Raw genomic sequence first — 25,766 nt, 5'->3', positions numbered from 1 at the left:
AGTAATTCGACGACAGTCGAAGTTACGTACATGGCTAAAGCCATTGATAGTATTATGGCTAAGGCCATCGTCGTCAACAAGTCGACCTAGCTCGACTACGACAAACAAGTAATTCGACGACAGTCGAAGTTACATACATGGCTAAAGCCATTGACAATATTATGGCTAAGACCATCGTCGTCAACAAGTCAACCCGGCTCAACTACGACAAACAAGTAATTCGACGACAGTCGAAGTTACGTACATGGCTAAGGCCATCGACAGTATTATGGCTAAGGCCAATTGGACTTAACACTCGCCAATCCTGTTTGACTACGACGAAAGGCACTCAACTAACGATTGAAGTGATGCCATCATTAGCTAAAGCAACCACTATTTAGCGTCAAAGCCGCATCCTATCGGTGGATAACACAAACAGCGTTACGAGAAACACACTAAAAAATCCTACAAATGAGCACCCGCTCAGCGGAGACAAGGTACCAAAAATAAAAGATACAAAAGGAAAAGAATGGCAACAAAAGTACGACTTTCATTATCATTCAAAAAAATGCATGTACACTTGACCTTACAAAAGGTCCCATTTACATTCCAAAATACGACAAAACAAAATATATACAAGTCCTAAGAGGCCTCGCCGCTTCGCCCGTCACCCCCAGCGTGACCGCCATTCTGCTCTTCGTCCCCCGCCTGACCGACATCTTGTTCATCGCCGCCCCCGGGTTGATAAGTTGCAGAAATCCAAGAGCCGGATTCTAGACGGTTGACGTCTTCGGAGTTATAGCCCGCCCGGTCTGGGGAATCAGAACTATACCCACGAGTTTCACGGGCGACACGGGCTATGCGCCGTTGCTCTTGAACCTCCGCCTCAGTGGCTCGACCCGCAGCTAAGAACTCCTCGAATACGACCAATCTGGGCTCGGCATACACCCACATATCATGCGCCTCACGATACGCATCCTCATCAGGCCTTGGCGCAGCAGTCCGCTTAAGGACTTCAATCTCAGCCACCTTGGCATCGAGTTCGGTGGTCAAAATGGCAACCTTGATCCGCAAATCAGCAGCTTCCGCCGCTACCCCACGGCCAACCTCCAACTCTTCTTCCTTAGACTGGAGAAGAGTCTCCAGCTCAATGTTCCGAGCCAGAGCAGTCATCAGCTGCTCGTCGATCTGCTCCAGCTCGGCCACCCTCCGTTTCAATTGGGCCTCCGACTGTTCGAGACCCTCACGAAACACCCGAAATTCCGGGTCCTGCTTGAGCAGGTCCGCCAGTGCCCGATGCTTGGTGCGGCACCGTTGGTATTTCTTCGCCATCTTGTTAAAAGTGGCTGCCTTCTTGTGCGTCCGCCGCCTCCTCTCCACCTCCAAAATGAGAGTCTATAAAGGAGAAGAAAAAGGAAAGGCAGGTCAGTATGCATCAAAATTTACTTTACGATACATGAAGAAAATCGAAAAATACCTGCAAGGCCGCGCCAGCAACCCTCCGGGATAGTTCCCCGTCGCTAACACCTTTAAACATTTCACGCTCAGCGGCCGCACATAGCAGGGTCATATCCGCTGCGGCCTGCTCGCTGTGTTGCAACAGGTTATACCCTCCTGGGATCAGAATTCGGCGGTTGGATCTACCTGCCGTCATCCCCACACGGGCCGGACCCCGCGTTAACGCATTTGCATCCGCATGGGCGGTCTCAGGGCCCACCCTCTCGGTACCATCGCTCACTTCTCCAACGGTAGCCGACGAGCCGCTCTCTGGAATGCGTGTTGGGCTGGCGTCGGGAACCGCCCTCCCTTGGGGAGCCGACCTCCCGGAACGGATGGCATCTGCTATAAAAACTGGCCTTGACTCCCGACGGGGCTCGCTCGCCGCCTCGTCTTCTGTGGCTATCCCCTTGCCAGTTATCAACCAGAGTCTTTTCCTTTCCGGCGGCTCCTCGCCCTCAGAAGTCTCCTCCACAGGCCGCGGGGATGACGTTGAAGGAGTCGCTTCACTTGTGGACACCGCCAAGGGCAGCGGTTGAGGAACCTTCGGAGCACCATCACTGGGCGAGCCACAGGGTATGTATCCGTCTTCAGAGTCACTCCCCGCCCCAGGCAAGGTAACAACGCTCCTCTTCTTCTTCTTAGGGGCGCTCCGACCTGCCAACACGAATAAGTCAGGTAACAAAAACGTAGGAAACCTCCAAACCATAGCCAAAGAGTTACCTGGCGGGCCGTATCGTTCACGAAATGCAGCCCAGGTGCGGCATTCCTCCGCATACGGAATCATTATCTCCACTCACGATTTAATATTTTCAATGAACTGGGGTGGAGAAGCCCTCGCTGCGAATAAAAAGGGGGGAAAAGCAAAGAAATCACAATGGTCGTACGGTCAAAAGCGCAAGCAGTCCTGAATTCTACAAGTAGAAATACTTACGTTCTGGATTCCATCTTTCCGGGAACCCTTCGGGATTCGACACCAGGTGCTCCGTCCTGATGTAGAAATATTTATGCCAAAAGCGGCGATTGGTCATGTCATCGGCTTTAACAACCAAGCCCCTTGTACCACGACTTTTTAACTGCAGCATGGTACCCCTCAGGTGACCAGGGCTGAATAACTGTAAGAGGTGGTGGACCGAGACGCTGCACTCAGCCCTGGCCGCATAAGTGGTCATAATACGGCACACCTTCAAGGTGTAGGGGGTGAGCTGAGCCGGACACACATTGTAAAAAAGGCAAAGCTCCTCCACTAGAGGGTAGATTGGAAGATTGTAACCGATCAAGAACGGGTACTCATAGAGTGTGCAGTACCCAGGCCGGTGCACATTGGCATAGTCCGTCCCGGCCGGAACCATTTCCACGTGGTCCGGAATATGGTGCATCTCTCGAAGATCATCTAAGTGGGATTGTAATAAATCGCTGTGCTCCCAGGGAAGGGCTGGGCTTTTAGTTGGAAAATCCCTGCGAACATGCATCTCCTTCGAAAGGACGTTGTCTACACTGAGAGGAACAAGGGCCTTCTCTGCCTTTTCCCCTTCACCACCGGAAGATGGCGGAACCCTAGACGGGGCATTATCTTTGGCCTTTTTACTACTCCGTCCACGTTTTGTCATGTTATCCTATGTAAGAAATGAAGCACTGACGATAGGAAGTGTGGTTTCAACAGAAGTGGGAGAGTCTCGCACGAAATAGCGGTTACTAGAAAGGAAGGTAAAAAAGGAAGCTAGAAAAGGTTCTCCAAAGGTTCGAAAGATGAAATGGATTGAACCTTCCTTCTATTTATAGGGTTAGGATGCACAGAAATCGAAGAGTCATGATTCAAAACGTGCGCGGGAAACCAAAATGTCACATCATCCTCTGAACCGCCTCGGGGGCAAATATAATAATGACGCATACAGGCGATGACGTCATTCCAAAGAGAAAGCCACGCGTCAGTGGCTCAACAACGTCATACATTTCACCTCATTCATATTGCCGCCCTTGGTCGAGGTCAAATTCTCCCAAGCCGAGGTTTGCATTTCCACCCATCGAAGACGCCCACCGAATGCGTCTCCAACGAGCGGAGGGACTAACTGTATAGGATCAAATTTGACCGTCGGCGTCTCTACGCCAATGGGTACGCCCAGTGAGTGTACGCCGACTAACGTAATGAGTACGACTCGGACGTGGGGACAAAAGCGATATCGTTTAGGACTCAGTGTCTTCACTAGGAAAACGTTACCTATTTTTGTAACTTTTTGATTATTGCGAGGAAGGTCTCTTATTATATAAGGGAGACCTTCACATTGTAAAAGGGGGGGATTCTTGAATAATACAACTCTCTCATTTTCTGACTTTCTCTCTCTATCTCTGTCTCAAACGAACATATTCTCTTGAGTTCATATTATCACTTTACAATACTAGATCTACAACAATAACATCATCTTTACATCTCTAGGTCTATTATATTTGATTACGATTTACCCTTTTCTTACTTTTGATTGTTTTCTAGCTTACAAAGTATATTGTTAACTTTTGAGCCAAACACCCTTAATGGTTTTACTTTATTATTTTAACGATAGGGGCATGCTAGGCCGTCAATTCTTGGGTAGGCAACTTTAGGTTTTTCTTTTTATTTTGTTCGAGGCGAGAGGTCGTCCCCTTTAGTTTATATTCAGGGGAATGTCCCATAGATTTTGTAAATATTTTTACGAGGGGAATGCCCCGAAGTAAATGTAATTGGAGGCGGTGACGGATATCATGGAGTGAGCATAGTACATACTTTTAGTATTTTTTTCTTATTTTATTTTTCTTTTCTTTCAGTTAGGTGGGGACGGCCTTGAGCTCTTGCGTGTTATTTTTCTTTGTGTGTTTTTGCCTCAGTTTGAGTGTTCTTAAAAGCCAATTAAATCAAGTAAGCAATCATATTAGTTACGGGACTCGGGGACTACCTAACACCTTCTCCCGTCAAATGAACCCCCTTTCTCGGAATTTCTGGTGCAGACTATGTTTTAGAGTCAAACGTGTTTTGAAAGCAAAAATTATTTTTAAACGGTGACCTAGCACACAGAAACCAAATGTCAGGTGACGACTGTGAAAAATCTTTTGAAACACAACTTTTGTTTTTCAAATTGAAAACCCTTTTGAACTTTACAAATCTTTTTATTTATTTTAAAAGGAGTTAAAGATGTAAAAATAGGGGTGTGACAAAATCAAATTAAACAACAACAAAAATAACAAAATATATATATATATTCAGACTTATATCAATAACATAATAGAGTTCAATACAATCTCAAATACAAACAATACATAATGATACGATTGGAAACCACAAATTAAACATGGTATAAAAATCAAAAACACTTGTAATGTTCACTGAATTTTTTACTCAGTTTAGTGCATTACAAGCTTGAACAAATTCCTTAATATTCTTATCAGAACTCCCTCCTTTATCTACTGCTTCCTTAGCCAAATTTTTCCATTTAATTGCATTCTCTTTTAGCATTACTCCTTTCTTTTCCACCATAACTTCCTTTATTGAACTTGCTATTTCTTCTCTTGTAATTACACCATCTTTTCCAACCTTAATTCGAATTCCAACTTGCCATATATCAGTAATAAATTTTGCATTAGTTGGTTGATCTGCCCATTGAGGCATACACACCATTGGCACTCCCAAACTCAACGCTTCGAGCGTTGAATTCCATCCACAATGAGTAAAGAAACAACCAACTGATTTATGAGCTAAGACATCAAGTTGAGGACTCCAATTCACTATTAGTCCTTTTTCTGATACCTTTGACATGAATTCATTTGGAAGTTTGTTTTCTTCGGTACCTCTAACAACCCACAAGAAGTAGGAGTTGCTCATTATTAATCCCAATGCTAATTCCTCCATTTGTTTTTCATCAAGACTGGCCAAACTTCCAAATGATACATAAATAACTGAGCCAATTTCCCTGGAGTCTAGCCACTTCTTACATGTTTCATAATGTGGCTTGGTTAGACTTGAGTCATATTCTTTGTCAAGATACATTGATAGAACAACTGGTCCGATCGTTTTGATTGAATATTGGGTCCTTAACCAGTTAATCACCTGTACAAATTCAGCACCAAAAACATAAGATTATTCATATAGAAATTTGTAGAGATGTGTGTGTATATCAGTATATCTGCATTCTAAAGAAATAATTATGTTGTTGTAGTATTCTGGGTGGTTACTTTAGTCTGTTTAGAAAATAAAAAATCAAAAGGGCAGCCCGGTGCATGACGCTCCCGGTATGAGCAGGGTTCAGGGAAGGGCCGGATCATAAGGATCTATTATAGGCAGTCTTACCCTGCATTTCCACAAGAGACTGTTTCTACGGCTCGAACCTGTAGCCACAAATTTTTCCAAGTGTGTTCGAAGTTGAAAGAATGAGAAAAAAGTTCCTCACAAAAGGGTGTTCAATATGTGTTACTATATACCTTTTGAAACCTTATATTTTACCTATATCTACAGTATAATTTTTCGGCAAAAAGGTGGTCAATGACCACCCTTAAGTAAATGTAGCTTCGCCCTTGCCTTTGGCCTATTGGTCATATGACATCAACTTTACCAGTTACGCCAATGTTCCACTTCTGTTTATAAAAAAAAATAAAAAAAAATAAAAAAAAATTATTCTTTATATATATATGAAAATTTTAACTTTAAATTTCTCATTTTACCTATAGTGATAATTAAAACCATAAGTTCTAAGAGTACTTTTAGTACGTGCCAAAAGTCTGTTTTCTTTATTAAATTCCATACGTGACCAATCGAACACTGCCATATTAAATAAAATGGAGGGAAAAATTGTATTTATTTAAAATGTATCTAATCTTAACATGGTGAGAGATACAATACCTCCTCCTCCAACATGTCAAATGTGTTGAACAAAAGCCAATCTGCTTTCTTGAAATTGAAGTTTTGCCCAAAGACAAGTTTTTTAACAGTAGGATATGCATCAGTCTCACAGATAAAAGAAGGCAAATCTTCCTTTTCCAGCAACGGAAGCGAAGGCAACGAAACAGGAACAGAACCATCAAAAGGAATTTTATTAGTAGAGTCTTCCTGATCGATATGGTAGTACAATGCAGAGAGAGCAACAGGTTGTGTGTGAAATGCAGCCACTTTTAAACCTAGCTCATGTGCTAAGTCAATTATCCAAGTGATAAGTGAATCAATTACGACAACTTTCACAGGATATTCAGAATCACCAAATTTCTCAACAATACCACTGAATTTTTCCAACATCAATGTTTGGAACCATTCAAGAAAATTATCAACTCCTTCTACTGGTATTGTCTCATGTGGAATAGACTCAATGTTTATTAATGGGCCACAATCTAATAGCATGGCTTTGCATACGAAATCTATAGTGAGAATTGTCACCTTAACTTCTTTTGATGCCAAAGTTTTGGAAAATTGAACAATTGGATTTATGTGGCCTTGTGCAGGGGAAGGAAGAACTAAAACATGTGTCTTTTGGCTGGTGATTTCTTCCATTTTCACAGTGTTTTGTTCAAGATAGTGAATTAGTAAGCATCTTAGATCAACTTTATACTAAACGTAGGGTACAACTTACACGTGATACACATGTTATTTTCATGTCGTAATATTATTAAATCTGTCTTATGTGACACTATTTGCTTTCTTAGTCCGTTAATAAAGAAATAACATATTTTTTATATCTGAAATAACAACAACAACCCAGTAAAATCCCGCAAGTGGGGTCTCTTACCCCTAAGGAGTAGAGATGTTTTCGAAAGACCACCCTCGGCTCAAGAAGACAAAAATAGATAATAGAATCCGTGACATCAATAGAAACAAGAAAAATAATATCAGCATCGTAAGAGACAGTTTTTATATCTGAAATAATTTAACTTTAAATTTTTGAATTTAATATTAATTTTTTTGTTATAACTACACGAATATCTTAACGTATTTAGTATCTTAAGTTTCAATTTCTTACGTCACATAAATTGAACGGAAGAGTGTATACGAACAAAACGTTGTCCTTGTTGATTCATATGTAAGCAAGGGTGTCCACAGTGGGAAGTGGACAAATGAGGTTTAACCACACAAAAATTTGGACATGTGAGCAAGGGTGTCCACAGTGGGAAGTGGACAAATGAGGTTTAACCACACAAAAATACGGACCACTCGGCCAAGTACTGTGAAATCAACTAGCTTTGTATGGTACGAATCTCAGACATGATTAGGGCCGTAGGTAGAGCCGTAGAGGTGAATAATGATAAGCTAGAAGGTAAAAATGAAACTCGTGTTACTCAACCCGTATATTCACACCTATTTAGTGGGTGTTTGGATATAAGAATTGTAAAATTCCAAAAAAAGGTGAAAAAAAATTTTAAGATGATATTTGAAATTTAGAGTTGTGTTTGGAGATGAATATAATTTTGTGTTGTTTTTGAAATTTTGTGAGTGATTTGAGTAAAAATTTTGAAAGACAACTTTTTGGAGTTTTTCAAATTTTCGAAAATTTTCAAAATGCATTTCAAATGAAAATTGGAAATTTTATGAACAAAAGCTGATTTCGGAAAAAAGTGAAACTTTTTTTGGAAAAAAAGGAAAAATTTCTTATGTCCAAACGGGCTCTTAATGCTATTTACTTCGTATCTGTGTCATTAAGTGTGGTTCCATATTATATATATATATATTCGTCTCTGTTATCGCAGATCATGTAACATTTTGTATTGGCGCTAGTAAAAAAATCTAGTAGATATTATCGTGGCTAAGATAAACCATGTCTCATTGTTTAAATCTAGATTTAAAGTTTGATCAAATATAAGCTACCACTATAAGCAGGTCCGAGGAAGCGTCGGACGATAATGGTTTATTGCACACAACCTTACCCTACATTTCTGCTAGCTGTTTACACGACTTGAACCTGTGACCTCGTGGTTATGTAGCAACAACTTTACCAGTTACGCCAAAGATCCCCTTCTCAGATTCAATCTTTTAAATTTGTTTTGAGCATCATTATTTCAACTATTTAAAAGAACTCTCAATTACGCGTGTGAAAGAATCATCCTCTCGCTTTGGAGATAGAAGTCCGGCCATGAGTTCAGCCGAACCTAAGTTTTTACTTAGATAATGTATTCATATTAAGAAATTTACTAAATATGTGCACATATTAAATTTATTACTTAGTTATATGTACTTGAAGTTGCCGTTCTAAAATTCAGAACCTATATATAAAATTAAAATCTTAGTTCCGCACGTATGCATTTTCATATGCTTCGTAGTCTTTGCTGCTGCTACTATTTTTATCTTTGACTGATCACCACTTTCTTTAAGATTTAAGATGAATAGTTCCGTTTTCTTAAGTGTTTTTTTTCTCTTTCTATTTTTTATATTACATTAGGAGAGGGTGAGGGGAGGAGAAAGGAAAAAGACATGTTACACTATTGATGAAGTTTGAACTCTTTACTTCCATCATAATAAATACTTAGAATGTGCAAAAACGAATTTAAGTACTAATGAAATATGAATTTAAAATTGATATAATATATCAGAACTTCTATGAACTTCATACTTTTTATTCGGTGTATGTACAAACTATTTTTTGTTTTAATTACCCCTTTAAACTTGGTATTTCGATAACCTTCATACCCCTGAACACTCACATGGCAAAGAGAGTGAATACAATCAAATGGTATATTTTAGGCAAATAAGAGTAATGAAACATTAAAAAATCAAACTGAAGCGATGTATTTTTCAACTGTTATTTGCTACATAATCATATATAATGGTTTATTTATTTCAACTGTATATATCTTCATACTTCTTAATGATGTACCATAGATATTTTACCTCAGCTTTATAATTTCAATTTTCTTCTCTAAGTGAAATGGCTATTTGTTCCTACTGTATATTTCTTCTTTTTCAGGCCAAATATGTAAATACGATATAGTTGGAACTAATTATTTTTAGTTAGATAAAAGATGTTAGCCAAAATAGTGGAGTCCCAAGTATATATTTTATTTAATTTCTTCTTCAGATATAAGATATATATATATTCTAATTAACTGTGTAATTTTTTCTTTGTCGTGTCAATTATTAAAAAAAGTGGCTAGAGCTACATAATTTTTAGCCCAAGAAAAAGGCTGAGCCAAAATAATAGAGCTCAAACGATGAATTTTCTTTTTAATTCTTATTTAGATGCAAATTTTATATGAAAAATCTAGAATTACATTATTTTCAGCCAAATAAACGGTTTTGCCAAAATAATGCATTTTCAACTGCATTTTTTCTTTTTAATTTTATGGTTAGATATGATGACGATTTATTTCAATTGTATATTTCTTCTTTTTCAGATCAGTAAGTTAAAAGACTTGGATGAAGATTCACTTTATTTAGCCATATAAATAATAGCCTAAATAATAAAGTTACAAACATAATTTTTTTTAAACATATTTTTGCCGAAGAACTAATTTGAAAATTTAACAAATTTAAAAAGGTAACATATATATCAAATTATTAAAAATACCACGCGAACAAAAAATTATTAGTTTGACAACGAGTACATCACACTTTCTCTTGGGTTGAGGTCATTTAGGGGGACAAAGACTATTAAGCTGTCAAATTTGGGAAGGTAATTAGGATAAAAATTGATTCAAATATACAACAAATATGAAGTGCCCCCCAATGTATTATGCCATTTAAAATTAGAAAGAATGCAAGCCTATGCAGAAACAGGGGCGGAGCTAGAGTGCGGAGCGCGGGTTCGGTCGAATTCAGTAGTTTTGGTTCGAACATTGTATTTGTTTTTAAAAATTCATTGGATACATATAAATTATTAATTAGAACTTAGTAACTTAAGGCAATTAAAATCTCAAATCCATAAGCTTGAAATTCTGGTTTCGCCTCTGTGTAGATGTGGTAGGTAAGCAAAATCTAAGACTACACCAAGCTAATAGGAATTGGTAGGCACGTTGAAAACATTGACACATTGTGTTTGTGGTTCACAAAGGCAGCAACGCTAGCTGCCACCATATAATCAGACGCCAATTATTTCTCTTTCAACAAATAAAAACAAGTGATATTATTGAAGCTTTTTTCATTGGCCAAGTACCTGAAGCAAATTTGAGTTTATAAGAATGTGCCTTAATTTGAGAAATAGAAATAAATGTCGATTTATGAAGATTTTTTTATTGTGAAATTTAATATTCTGAAACTATAATTGATAGTCAATAACAAAAAAAGTGCTTACAGAAATTATTAGTAATTCTTACTCTAAACTAACCTATGATGTTTTAATCTATAGTCGAAAAGTTTCAATATTTTTCAATCTAACTTTCGACTTTTGCTTATCTATACCATTCGTGTATCCGTTAGAAGTTGATAAAAAAAGTTTTTTAGTTAACAAAACGTATTATTTATGCCCTTATTTTTTAAAGATGCTTCAGCTGGCTAATTTTATCTATGTTGAAGCGACACAATCGGGGGCGGATGCAGCATAAAATTACCGGGTTCAACTGAACCCAATATTTTTGATGTGAAGTATAAATTTATACGTAAAAATTGCTAAAATGCAATAAATAGTAGATATGAACCTATAACTTTAAAATATAATGGGTTCAATGCTAAAAACTTTAAATATTGAACTCATAAAATTAAAATTCTAGATCCGCCTCAGGATACAATTGCCTTGTCTAATTAAGCCCACGTGGTTTTTGCGCGCACGAGATAGAGAGAGTGAGAGAGGGAGAGAGGAGAATGGCTTTCATGTATTGAGGACATTGACTCGAGGGTAGTTAGGTAGTTAATGAGTTAAGGGTAATTATGTAATTTGTACGTGAGTTAGTTTAGTGGGTTAGCATCTGTTATTAATACTGTAGTTTTATTCTTCAATGAAACAGTTCACATTTTCCAGTTTCTCTTCTCTCTTCTAACTATGACTGAGCTCCAGCTTAGATGCTTCCATGGCTGCCTTCGACATGGTATTAGAGCCATCAGAGAAGATTTGGATACGCCTCTCTATCGTTTGATTACAGAAGCTAAAAGCTCAGTTAGAAGATAGTTGATTTCTCAAAATTCTGGCATTTGTGACCTTTCTTCTGCAATTAGGTTTTCTTCAACTCAGAAATAGGGGAAAACAGAATTGATCATATGCATCCATTGTTCGTGCATCCATCATATACTCCGAGCTCAGTTCTAATTCTGGTTCAGCTCAAAGGATTCGACTTGTGGTGGAGATCGATGAAGATTGCACTTCAAGACAAGCGAAAACTAGGTTTCGTTGATGGTAAACACACCAAGGCCTCATTTTCGGTGGTGTTGCATGAGGATTGGAAAACTTGTAATGCCATAGTCCTTTCATGGATTATGAATATTGTATCAGCAGATCTGCTCAGTGGGATAGTGTATGCATCGAATGCCTAAGCTGTGTGGGAGGATCTTCGTGAAAGGTTTGACGAAGTCAATCGAATGAGGATCTATCAGCTACATAGGGAAATTGCAACAATATCTCAAGGTCTATTCTATTTCTACATATTTCACAAGATTGAAGGAATTATGGGGTAAATTTGATGCAATAGTGCCACCTCCTAGCTCTGTGAAGGACTATGTTGAGCACCTAAGTCAACAGAGGCTACTTCAATTTTTAGGAGGTCTAAATGACTCATATAGCCAAGCAAGACATCAAATCCTTATGTAATCCGCTGAACCTAGTTTAAATCAAGCATATGCCATGGTTATTGAAGATGAGACTCAGAGAGGATCGTCAGGGCATAACTCTGCAGGTCTCAACTCGTTACTGGAAGGAAATGATATTACTGCACTTTAGAGTGCTAAAGGACCTCAGATGCAGAATCCTAGAAAGAATTTCAATATACAGTGTGAATTCTATAAAATAAAAGGACATAGTAAGGAGAATTGTTAACAGTTGATTGGATATCCATCAGATTTCAAAGGCAGAAGGAAGCAAGTGGCTAGTTTAGCACACTTTGGTAACCCTGCACAATTCGAGAATCATGCACAACGTCAAGGAATGGGAAACAATCCAGGAAAGTGACACACATGTTATGGAGCTACACGACCATTGGGACCAAATATTGATCATCATAACAATGCAGGGTACACAGGATTAACAGCAAGTTATGCAGGGGCAGATAGAGATGTAGGATTGAGCATGCTAATGTCATTCACTCCAGAACAGTATGATTAAATTCTGAAGATGCTATAGAAGGATAATACAACTAAGCCTACAACTAATGCAGCAGGTATAACTGGTCCTCTAATGCTTGCAAATACAGTCAGTGTAACTAATTCTACTGATAGTAAAGCAAAGGATGATAGGTGGATAGTAGATACAGGTGCAACAAATCATATGGTTTCAAATAGTGAAATGATTTCTAAGCCCAAAGAGCAGTCTAAATGTATTGGTGGAAAAGTTCATTTACCAAATGGAGATAGCTTAGGCATCTCTTGTGTAGGAAGTTCTGAGTTAGATCAAGGAATTATATCCAATGTTCTTTGAATCCCAGGTTTTAAATACAATCTACTGTCAGTGTCGAAACTGACTAGGGAACTAAATTGATGTAAGTTGTTCTTTCCTGATTTTTGCCTAATGCAGGACCTTCACACTGGGAAGGTGAAGGGGACTGGTAAGTTGAAAGGAGATCTATATTATCGTCCTCACAGTGACAAAGATAGGGTTCAAGCTTCAGCAGCACTATGTATGACTAATAAAGAAGAGCTGTGGCATAGTAGACTTGGGCACATTCCACATAAGGTTTTACAGCAAATGCACATAATAAAACATAATAGGTTGCATAAAAAAAAATTGATTTGATACATGGTGATGTTTGGGGTCCTTATAGAGCCTCTACCTATGATGGGAATAGATGCTTTCTCACTTTAGTAGATGACTATAGTAGAATGGTTTGGATATTTCTGCTCAACTTAAAAGTGATGTATCTACTATAATAAAGGATTTCATGACTCTTGTAAAGACTCAAATTAACAGTGCAATAAAGGTGTTCAGATCAGACAATGGAACGGAGTTCTTTAATTCTCATTGTATAGAATTGTTTAAGTTTGCAGGTGTGGTTCATCAAAGATCCTGTGTCTACATACCCTAGCAGAATGAGGTGGTAGAGAGGAAGCACAGACAGATTCTTGAGGTTGCCTGAGCCATCAGGTTTTAGGGAAGCATTCCATTGAGGTTCTGGGGGTTTTGTGTGCAAAATGCAGTATATCTAATCAACAGAATTCCCTCCACTACATTAGCAGGGAAGTCTCCCTTTGAAAAGTTGTATGGTCGACCACCTAAATTGCAACATCTCAGGGTCCTAGGAAGCCTATGTTATGCCACTGTCACTGATAGAAGTGACAAATTTGGAGTTAGAGCAGAACTAGCAGTGCATATGGGATACTCATGTACCCAAACGGGTTATAGGCTATACAGTCTTACTAATAAATATTTCTTTGTAAGCATGGATGTATCCTTTAAGGAGTCCATTTTTCCTTTCAAGACAACAACATTCACAGGGAGGCCTAATGTTAAGCACTTTGTTGATGTTGATGATGCATTCATCATAGATCCAACCCCAGAAGTCTCAAAGATAGCTCTTGATTCAGCAGTTGCACCTTAACCTTCTCCTGAGGTTTCCTCAGCTCTTAACCCTGATGTTCTAGCTCCTGAGGTCATACAGAAGCCTCACCTCACCTCAGCTACTGCAGCAGTGATGTCACACCCAACTCTTGCTCCCTTACATGACATGCCAGAAGAGGGTCTAAGGAAGTCTACTAGGACCTCCAAACCACCTAGCTGGCTCAATGATTTTGTTCATGGAATGTCAAAAGTTGGTCCTTCTACTGCTTTAGGATCAAGCTATCCCATGCCTTCCTACATGTCCTATGCCTCTTTGTCTCCACATTACTTCAAGGCACTTTGTTCTTTTTCAGTTGTTATAGAACTGGCTTCCTATGATGATGCTCTTCAAGATCCCAAATAGATTGCTGCCATGGATGTAGAATTGCAAGCTTTTACAGAATAAATACACCTGGAGTTTAGTTCCCCTTGCCAGCTGACAGAGAGCTATAGGGAGTAAATGGGTGTTTAAGGTGAAGTACAATGTCATAGGGGAGGTAGAAAGGTATAAAACTCGCTTAGTGGCCAAAGGTTACACACAACAAGAAGGTCTTGACGATCAAGAGACCTTCTCCCTATGGTTAAGATGGTAACACTAAGGACTGTTTTGTCCTTAGCTGCTATGAAAGGATGGAAGCTACACCAAATGGATGTCTTCAATGCGTTTGTTCAAGGTGATTTACTGGAAGAAGTGTACATGACTCCACCCCCTGATCTTCTAGGTGAGGGGGAGCCTCCTAGAGTTTGCAAGCTTGTACGGGCTCAAGAAGGCCTCTAGGCAATGGAACTTGAAGCTCAGTGAATCCCTCTCATCCTCAGGCTTTTTCTAGAGTCACCATGACTACTCCCTCTTTAGTAAGCAGTCTGATTCTCACTTGGTCATTATCCTGATCTATGTGGATGACCTCTTAATCACTGGTTCCTCTTCTCAGTTGATTCAGGAAGCTAAAATTGTCTCCAACATCACTTCAAGATCAAGGACCTGGGGGAGATGAGATACTTCCGTGGTCTTGAAATTCAAAGGAGCAGGCATGTCATTTTAGTTTGTCAAAGGAAGTTCACTCTTAACCTCATTGCCGCACCTGGTCTTGAAAGTTTGTTGCGGCCAAAAGCACACGCAAGTATACACGATCGTCAAGTAATAAAGTGACTAAAAGTTGGATGCCGAACCCACGAGGCCTTGTGATTAACTATTAATTAAATTAGACTATCCTACTTACTTAAACAAGAATTAAACCTATAAGTATTTGATTCTAATATAATTATAATAGAAGAAAACAAATAATGAATCCTGAACAAAGGAATAATAGATTTTTATGTTATCAATGCGATGAAAACGATCTAGCGTTATGGGCTATGTAACAATCCTATTGTATTCTTCCATTGAATTGACTAACTAATTTATCTGGTTTATTAGTTGACAGGGTTAATATTTCTCGTAAAAATCCGTCGAGTTATTACTCGCCTATTCAAGCTAATCTAAAGCCCATATGTCTATGGAGTAAAAATAATCCACACATTCGAATTTCATGCTCACATATATTTTAAAGACTCGCATATATCACAGGAAGTCGCTCACTCTCACAAAGAAGTCACATGCATGCAAAAGGTACCATATACTTGCCCTTAATGTAAATCTCTACTACTGTAGGATCGCTTGATCTAAAATCAATTAGGACTTTTCATGGTTTTAATGTTGTCTAAGGGACGAGTAGGATATATTTTAGGAATAGTGACTCACCCTCCTAAGCAGTTTAACACATCACAAACTTACTTTAAACGCATTTTCTTCAACACCACTTCAATTTTACAAACAATATCACCCCAAAAACGTTCCCTTCTTCTCTAAGCACTACTTTAATTCACACCCACTAGCAAAAATAAGACAACAATTTATTCATCTATATTTGTTTTCCTTTTTTCTTCAACTATTTTTTTCCTTTTCAATTTCCGGTAGTGGTGTATTATTTTACAAAACAAGTGCACCCTTCTTCCTTTCATTGGTTCCACTCCAAAGCCACCCTACACTTACTTATTTTAGCTCTCATTTCACAATTAAAGTGCTTTAAGAGGTAAAAGGATAAAAAATATCAATTAAGAGCAAAAAGGGTATAGGCTTGTAATGTGGGTGCCAAATAAAAGTCTATAAGCTCAAAAGAGAATAGCAATTAAGAAAAGACCAAAGAGAGCCTAAAATCATTTTTCAAACCGGGCATCACCTCAAATTTTCGCTTCAACTCACATAGCGGGCAAGTTCTAGACACAATCACAAAAACATGAACTACCCAAAAACCTCACCACACATGGCACATGACTAACTAAAGACGGTCTCATTCCGACTCTCAAACAATGCAAGTATTCTCGAAGCCATGAGATATTAAGCATTAAGCACAAAGTGAACACAAGTCAAGAAAGTGAGACATAGGCGTCACAAGACATGCAATCCAAATAAACAAGGCAACATGAACGACTTCAACACATAGGGATGATTCTACACATGCCAAAGCCTAAATATGCTACTATCAAACAAGTCAAATGCAGCTACAAATTTACATCATTCTTCCTCCATTTATTTCCTAAATTCTAATCTACTCTAAAAATTGAAAATACTTCCCGGTTCAAACTACATCTCATGGAAAAGAACCGAGGCACAAAGAAAAACCACAGGAGATTATTACTACCTAAGGAAAGCTAAAAGACATATTTTTGGAACTTCTTTTAGACTTTAATCTCTCAAGAAAACTGCCCAGGAGATCCATCGTCGGGAAAAGTCCAAATTTTTTTATTAAAAAAAATCAAAATTTTTATTTTTTCTTATTATTTTTTTAAATTAAGCTACTAAAACTACTACTACTATACTACACCATTAATTTACTAACTATGTAAAAAAATAAAAAAAATAAACTAGCTAACAATAAAAAGATAAAAACTAACAATATACTAATATTATACTATACAAATTATAGAGAATCTTCCACCCCTCACTTAAAAGAGTGCAGTGTCCCCAATGCACAAATAAAGCAACAACAAAGGCGGACAAGAAGCTCCCTGAGAGGCCAAAGGCCGAAGCAATATAAGCTCACGGGGTACTCAGACTCTCCTAGGCATTGATCCTTTGTGAGGGCACCCCACACTTAGTTCCAACCATCTGGCTCACTTTTGTACACACTTCATATGGCTTTGCTCCCTATGCTCAAAATCCTACAAATAAGCTAACACTACAAAAACAATACAATAAGAAAACAAATTAATCAAAACTATAATAAAGCAGTAAAGACAAGTTGCCTCCCAACAAGCGCCTAATTTAACGTCGCGGCACGACGTGAACTACTTTTTACGCCACCTTGAACTTATGAATTGAACCCCAAATTTGGCTTCAAGTATTCTGCTATGCTCTTTTGGTGGGGCTACAAAGATAACCAGACCAAGTAATAAATTTTCCACTCTGTACTTTTCGGCATTTAAATGAGGAATGTATTTTTTTCTCTCTGGCACGACAAATCCAAGAATGTAAGCAGCTTGTTCCTCTTCCATTGACTCCTCCAAAGGCTCAGATGACTCGATTTCCATGTCATCATCCAAACACAATGTCATAAAATATTTAGAATGAGGACCAACACGCCCCAACTCTAGAATTGTATTACTATTTATATCCCCATATATACACTGTTGGCCCAAGTTCAGATGAAGTTTTGAAGATTGACAAAATAAACTCAGTCATGGACCAGGTCCATCATGTGATACACAGTGGTTATCTATCTATACGTGTGAGATGCATGTGAAGAAGATAAGTCTCAAGGATCAGCAACAATATCTTCTGAACTGATCGAAAAGGTTGCATAAAGGATAAGGAGATGAAGTCTCCTTATGTGAAGAGAACTAAATCCGGATCAAGAATAAGGGTTGGAGTTTGTATTGTTCTAGGACTCGAATTCGATGGAGGATCAGCAATTGAGTCTCAATCAAACTCTGATTACTAACTCTTTAAATAACAATGATTGTTCTCTTTTACAGGTGTTGCACATACGCAGAAGTTAAACTAAATTGAGAGCAAAAGAGCTAGGCAATTTTGCAAGCACTTTATGTGAGATTCAAGTGTGCATTCCTGAAGCTACATGAACCAGATTGAAGAACCAGCTCCATAAAAAGTTTTATGTATCTTTCTTTATTTATAGTTCAATTGTAGTAGTTGTTTTCATATTGTACCTTTCAGCTTTATCTAGAAACAATTGTAATAGGTAATTTGAGTATTCAAGTTAGATTTAACTTGAAGTTGTCGCCACAATTAGAGGCTGGTTGCCACAACGGGATTAGAGTTAATCCTTAGGTTTACAAGAGTTTTGTAAATGCTGTTTTGGCTCAGTGATTTTAGTGGAAGTTTGGGAAAATCCTACTGAGTAGTAGGTCGTGGTTTTTTCACCTTTTGAGCCAGGTGTTTTCCACGTAAAAATCTCTATGTTCTTTATTTTATGCACTCTTAATTCCGCAAACAGTAGTAGTAAGTACATCTAGAAGAACCAGGTTCTTCTAGTGCGAAAATTAGGTACCACACAAATCATCCCCCCCCCTCCCTCTTGTGTGGCATTGACGTTTAGAACATCAATTGGTATCAGAGCAGGTTATCCTTGAAGGGGCTAACACCTTAGGAGAAGATCAACAATGAGTGCACCACCTGGGAACTGGGAAGGGCAACCCACTGCCAGGCCTCCACTTTTCAATGGTCAGTACTATTCTTGGTGGAAGAACAGAATGAGAGATCACATTATAGGGGAAGATTATGAACTCTGGGACATAGTCACTGATGGTCCCCTAGCTACCACAAAGAAAAATGCTGAAGGAATTGATGTGCCAAAGACAAGGGCTGATTGTACTGCTGAAGACCTAAGGAAGTGGGAGAAAAATGCTAAGGCCAAGAAATGGCTTGTGTGTGGACTAGGACCAGATGAGTACAGTAGGATCCAAAGCTGTACAACTGCTAAGGAAACATGGGACACTCTGCAAGTGGCCCATGAAGGAACACCTCAAGTGAAAAGATCAAGAGGAACACTTCTGTATTCTCAATATGAGAATTTTACTATGAAGGAAGGAGAAACTATCCAGGAGATGTATACTAGATTCACTACTTTGACAAATGAACTTGAGTCTCTTGGAAGGATTATCCTTGAAGAAGACAAGGTTGAGAAAATTTTGACAAGGGTTCTGCCAGTCACATGGGAAAGCAAAATCACTGCTATTCAAGAATCAAAGAATATTGCTACCCTTAGACTGGATGAACTGATTGGAAATTTGACTGCTTATGAAATGAGAAGGCAAACCATAAAGATGGATACCCCCAAGAAGGAGAGAAGCTTAGCTCTCAGAATTGCTGAAGGTGCAGATCTGGAGGATGATGAAGTGGCTATGATCACTAGGGATTTTAAAAAGTACCTGATGAAAGGAAAGGGTCCTTCAAGAGGTACAACCTTCAACAAAACAAGAGCTCCGGAGAAACAGACCAATGAGGGTTGCTACAAGTGTGGTAAGACTGATCACATGATCAAGAACTGCCCTCAATGGGAAATTGAGTGGAAGAAAGAAAGAGCTGAACGAAGGAACAGGAAGAAGGAATAGGTTCAACCCAAAAGAAACAAAGATTCAACCAAGGCTATGGTTGCTGCTTGGGGAGAAACCTCAGATGAAGACTCAGAAGATGAAGCTGAAGAGGAGCAAGCACTGATGGCCATCGGAGAATCAGATGATGAACAAGAGGTAAGTATTCTTCATCTCAAAGACAAGATTAAATTCTTGTCTAAAGAAAGGCTGGCTAAGCTATTACTAGACTTCATTGATGAGTCTGAGATAATTAATAATGAAAAAGAAGTTCTGTCTAGGGAATGTGTGATCCTTAAAGCAAAATGTAAAAGTCTAGAGTCTAGGGCAAATGAGAGTGATAACAAAAATGCTGAGTTGAAGAACCAGGTTCTTGAACTTGACAACAGTGTCCTAGAACTTAGGTCTGAAAACTTAAAACTGAAATTAGGAACAGGAAAGAAGAAAGTCGATCACACATATCTCACTCTAGAAGAGAATTTGGGAAAAATGAAAGATGAATTGTACAAGAAAGATGAATTCATCAAAGTCTTAAAGGAAGATCTAGGAAAGGTGAAACATGAACTAGACAGAACTTGCAAGTGGAACAAGGCTTCTGATGCACTCTCCTGGCTGCAAGAGCATCGTAGCAGTAACAAAAGAGGACTTGGCTATGGGACTCAAGCTCCAAAATGGGATCCTAAAAGCAAGTACCTCACTCTTCCTGAAAATAAAATCTGCACACACTGTGGTAAGACTAGCCATTACAAATATGAATGTAATGCAAAAGAAAAGGCCACTCAAAGAAATAAAGCTTTTGTTCAAGAAAAACACAAGCTGCCTGGTTGGGCAAGAAAGAATCTGATTCATCCTTTTGCCCATAGAAAGGGACCCAAACTAGTTTGGGTTCCTAAGACTAACCCCTGATTTCCTTTTGCAGGTCCAAGTGAAAGGGAGGAGCCAAATATGGTATATGGATAGCGGCTGCTCAAAACATATGACTGGGGACATAGACCAGTTCCTTTCACTTGAGAACTTAAAAAGGAGGTAATGTCTCCTTTGGTAATGGAAAGAAAGGTGAGATCATTAGGGTTGGAAAGGTAGGCAAAATAGATTCTCATTCCATAGAGAATGTCTACCTGATAGATGGCTTGAAATATAGCCTAATAAGTGTGTCACAACTGTGTGACAGAGGTAACCTTGTGGCTTTTACCTCCACCAAATTCTTTGTGATTAACCTTACCACTGACAAGATTGTTTTGCAGGGAAAAAGAGTTAACAATATTTACATTGTAGATTTGTCAACTCTTTCAGAAAATGAACTCGCTTGCTTAAGTGTGTTGGTTAATGATCCCCTCCTGTGGCACAAAAGACTTGGTCATGCAAGTCTAAATCAGCTTAACAAATTAGTCTCTAAAGACTTGGTGATAGGGTTACCTAATATCAAGTTCAAGGAAGATAAAGTTTGTGAGGCATGTGCAAGGGGGAAACAGGTAAGGTCATCCTTCAAATCCAAGAAAATGGTAAGTACGTCCAAGACGTTAGAACTGGTTCATATGGATCTTTGTGGTCCAATGAGAACCATGAGCAGAGGTGGAAAGAAAAATGTAATGGTACTTGTTGATGATTATTCTAGATTTACCTGGGTACTATTTCTGACATCTAAAGATGAAGCATTTGAAATGTTTACTGCTTTTGTTAGAAAAACTCAGAAACAATTAGGAAATCAACTTGCATCCATTAGGTCTGATCATGGAACTGAATTTGAAAATGCAAAGTTTGCTGAATTCTGTAATGAAAATGGTATAGATCATAATTTCTCTGCCCCTAGGACCCTTCAGCAAAATGGAGTAGTTGAAAGAAAGAATAGAACTCTGGAGGATATGGCTAGAACCATGCTACTTTCTAGCAAATTACCTCACAGCTTCTGGGCAGAGGCTGTAAACACTGCATGCTACATAATCAATAGATGCATGACTAGACCTCTTATTGAGAAAACTCCCTATGAGTTACTTAAAGGGAGAAAACCAAACATATCCCATCTTAGGGCATTTGGTTGCAAGTGCTATGTGCACAATAATGGAAAAGACTCCCTAGGTAAGTTTGATCCCAGAAGTGATGAGGGAGTGTTCTTGGGATATTCTTCACATAGCAAAGCATATAAAGTGTTTAACAAAAGAACTTTACATGTAGAAGAAAGTGTGCATGTAGTATTTGATGAAACTAACATTCTTTCTGAGAGACAGGAGCATGAAGATGAAGCCATTAGACTGATAAAGGACTTGACTGAAGCATCAACTCAGGTCAAGGTGGCACCAACAGAAGGAACAGGTGATGGAACAGGTTCTTCCATACAGGGCAACCTGACAGGGGGAACTAGTCAAAAAGAAATTGAAATAAATTCCTCAAAGGAACCTGTTCATGATCCTATTCCTCAGCAAATAGCAGAATGCTCTATCAGAAGCCAGATGGTTGTGAAACCTCACAAATATCAAAGTTCTCATCCCATTGAGAACATTCTCACTGATCCAACATCCGGAGTCAAAACCAGAGCACAATTAAAGAATCTGTGTACCTTTGATGCTTTTCTATCTATCATTGAACCTAAAAATGTTGTTGAAGCTTTGCAGGATGTAGATTGGGTAAATGCAATGCAGGATGAACTCAACCAATTTGAAAGAAGTCTAGTCTGGCATCTTTTACCAAGGCCCAAGGACAGATTAGTCATTGGCACAAAATGGGTCTTCAGGAACAAACTTGATGGAGATGGAACAGTTACAAGAAACAAGGCAAGATTGGTGGTCCAAGGTTACAGCCAGGAGGAGAGCATAGACTATGATGAGACCTTTGCTCCAGTTCCAAGACTAGAGGCAATCAGACTCCTCATAGCCTTTGCAGCACACATGGAATTCACTATTCATTAGATGGATGTCAAAACTGCCTTCCTTAATGGCTACCTAAAGGAAGAAGTGTTTGTGAAACAACCTCCAGGGTTTGAGAGTAAGGAATGTCCTGAGCATGTGTACAAGTTGGACAAGGCTCTCTATGGACTCAAGCAGGCCCCAAGAGCATGGTATGAACGACTGTCAAAATTCCTGCTGGAGCATGGTTACAAAAGAGGTAAAATTGATAGTACCTTATTCTTAAGGGAAAAAGGTAAGGATCTCTTTGTTGTGCAAATCTATGTTGATGACATAATCTTTGGGGCCACCACTGATAAGTTAAGTAAGGACTTTGCAAAATTAATGGGGAGTGAGTTTGAAATGAGCATGATGGGCGAGCTTAACTTCTTCCTAGGGCTGCAGATCAAACAAAGTCAAAATGGAACCATGATTCATCAGCAGAAGTATACAAAAGAACTAATCAAAAAGTTTAAAATGGAGGATTTTAAAGAAATAGATACACCTATTGCAACTGCCACTAAATTAGATGTTGATGAACCTGGTTCATCAGTTGATCAGAAGTTGTATAGGGGTATGATTGGTTCACTCTTGTATCTTACTGCCAGCAGACCTGACATTGTTTTCAGTGTAGGACTCTGTGCTCGTTTTCAGGCAAATCCAAAAGAGTCTCACTTGACTGCTATCAAGAGGATATTGAGATATCTCAAAGGCACTACTGATTTGTGTCTTTGGTACCCTAAAGGTAGTAATTTCAATCTAGTAGGATATGCTGATGTTGATTATGCAGGTTTCCTAGTGGATAGAAAAAGCACCTTTGGTATGGCACACTTCCTTGGTTCATGTCCTGTATCATGGGTTACCAAAAAGCAAAATTCAGTGGCCTTATCTACTGCTGAAGTTGAATATGTGGCTGCAGCTTCTTGTTGTGCTCAATTGCTATGGATCAAACAACAGTTGGTAGATTTTGGAATTGAAGTGGGATGCATACCAATATATTGTGATAACACTAGTGCTATAAGTATGACAAAGAACCCTGTTCATCATAAAAGGACCAAGCACATAGATGTTAGACACCACTTCTTAAGAGATAACTATGAGAAAGGATTAATCTCAATAGAATTCTGTGCTACTGATAAACAAATAGCTGACATCTTTACTAAAGCACTGAATAGGGAAAACTTTGAGAGGAACAGGTTGGAATTAGGGATGATTAAGATCACCTAAAAGAATCAGTTCAGAATGCAATGAAAAAAAAATTTAGTTAGAAGTTCCGACTTTATGTAAATATCTAGACTAATTCTTACTCAGTCTCATACTCTAATCAGTATACTCATGTGACATGTGTTTATATTAATTCACTGATCCCTTACAAAGTTTTTTTCTATTTTGACATTTGAGGCATAATCAAGAGATGTTCTACTTGAAGAACCTGGTTCATCAATATAAGCTCATGAGAAAGTTCAGGTATGTTTCTATACTTTGCACAATTAGAAAGATTAATTTTCCAATCATGAGCAGAAGTCCTATTGTCACCAAACTCCCAAAAATTATATCCGTTGAGCATTGAACCAGTTTCATTCTCCTAGAATTCTAAGGAAAACGGGATTCTAGCCTAAAAACTAGCGTCGCCTATTAATCACTAAGAGACCGGAGTTCTAAAGTGATTAGACTCCTGATTGACTACTGCAAAAAGGCTGCCGTTACTGCACTTCATCATAATCATCTTTAAATACACTCCACATACTCCCTTTTAGTCCATAACCGTCATTAATCTCCCCCAAGTTCTGATCATCCTCTTCCTCTCCAAAATTTCCAAAATTCCCAAAATTCTCCAGAAATCCTTCACCATGACAAACCCTCAAGATAACCCTGAAACTCCCCCACCAGTGTCTCCCTCAAACACATCCTCATCTACACCCCCTAGTGAAAACCCCAAACCCAGGTTTTGCAGGCAGAAAATGTTGGCAAGGAAAACTACAGCTACTGGTTCTCTAAGAACAGCCCTAAATAAAAAGTTGAGAGCTAGCTAGAAGAAAGAGAGTCCTGCTAAAGAATCTGACTCAAGTTCTGAGTCTGAAACATTTATCTCTGCAAGCGAAGGAGAAGAACGTGGGTCTTCTGACAGTGACAAAAATCAAGAAACCCCTGGTGAGGTAAATACCTGTTTTGTGTTTTCTGATGTGGTAGAAACGGTGGAAAATAGGTTTGTGTTGGTTGGTTCTGTGAAATATGTGAAGGAGGCTGAGCCTAGTAGAAGGGGAAAGAAAAAGAAAGACAAAATACTTGCAATCTGTGGAGGGGTAGAGGAAAGTGGCACCAAGTCAGGGGGAAGTGGCTCCGGTGAGGCTGCTGAAGGTCTTGTTCATCTGAGTGAACAACAAGATGAACCTAGTTCATTTGTTGAAGAAACCCTAGCTGACATCTTGAAGAAGGTTGGGTCCATCTATGATCCCAAGAAGCGCAAGGCTTCTTCTCTGAAAGCTCCAACTGCTTCCAAGCCAGCAAAGAAAAGCAAAGTGTCATCTCCTAAGTCTACTGTCTCTTCAAAGGGAAGAGAAACTAGAAGCAGGGTCAAACAAAGTGAGGAAGAGTTGCAAAAAGCATTGGAAGAAAGCAGGAAGAAAAAGAGGGAAAAAGGAAAGGCAAAAGTTGTGGAGAGTGTTGAGGTTGTAGAAGAAGAAGAAGAAGAGATGGACCTGGTCCATCAAGAAAGAGGAACAACTGAAAAGTTCCATCACCCAAGCCAAAGAGTTCCAAAACTTCGACCAAGAAGTCATCCTCTGTACCTGTATCTGCTGAGCCCTCGTTGGCTAAAGGAACTAGATCTGCTGTGAAGGGAAAACAAAAGAAAATTATTGAAGAAGAAGAATAGAGTGGAGAAGAAGAAGAGGAGGAGTCTGAGAAAGAGCAGGATAGATTTGCCATCTTTGGCAGGAGAAAGATCTTGAAAGGCAGGTTGTTGAAAGACCTGGAGGAGCCAGGCATGATAAGATTGGTGGATGCCCTAGCTGCACAAGGATGGAAAGACATGGTCCTTCAATTGGAAGGGAAACTGGCCAGGAAGGAGCTGATTGAGTTCATGGCCAATGCCACTGTCAAGAATGGGGTTGTCACCAGCATGGTGAAAGGAGTAAAGGTGCAGTTTGATACACCTAAATTGGGTGAGATTCTAGACATTCCCAGTGTGGGATATGATGATTAT

General features: G+C 38.9%; 1 protein-coding gene across 1 annotated transcript; it reads right to left on the bottom strand.

Annotated features, from left to right (window-relative positions):
- Positions 1 to 4,698: 4,698 nt before the first annotated feature.
- Positions 4,699 to 7,022, bottom strand: LOC109221282 (UDP-glycosyltransferase 74E2-like). The gene is made up of 2 exons (XM_019385746.1): positions 6,341 to 7,022; positions 4,699 to 5,551 (listed from the first exon to the last, which is right to left on the bottom strand). Exons 1-2 carry the CDS (start codon positions 6,980 to 6,982, stop codon positions 4,844 to 4,846), a joined length of 1,350 nt encoding a protein of 449 aa, XP_019241291.1. The 5' UTR covers positions 6,983 to 7,022; the 3' UTR covers positions 4,699 to 4,843.
- Positions 7,023 to 25,766: the final 18,744 nt, after the last annotated feature.

This window comes from Nicotiana attenuata, unplaced genomic scaffold (assembly GCF_001879085.1).
Source record: "Nicotiana attenuata strain UT unplaced genomic scaffold, NIATTr2, whole genome shotgun sequence".
Lineage (NCBI taxonomy): Eukaryota > Viridiplantae > Streptophyta > Magnoliopsida > Solanales > Solanaceae > Nicotiana > Nicotiana attenuata.
This window is presented reverse-complemented; position numbering and strand designations above follow the sequence as displayed.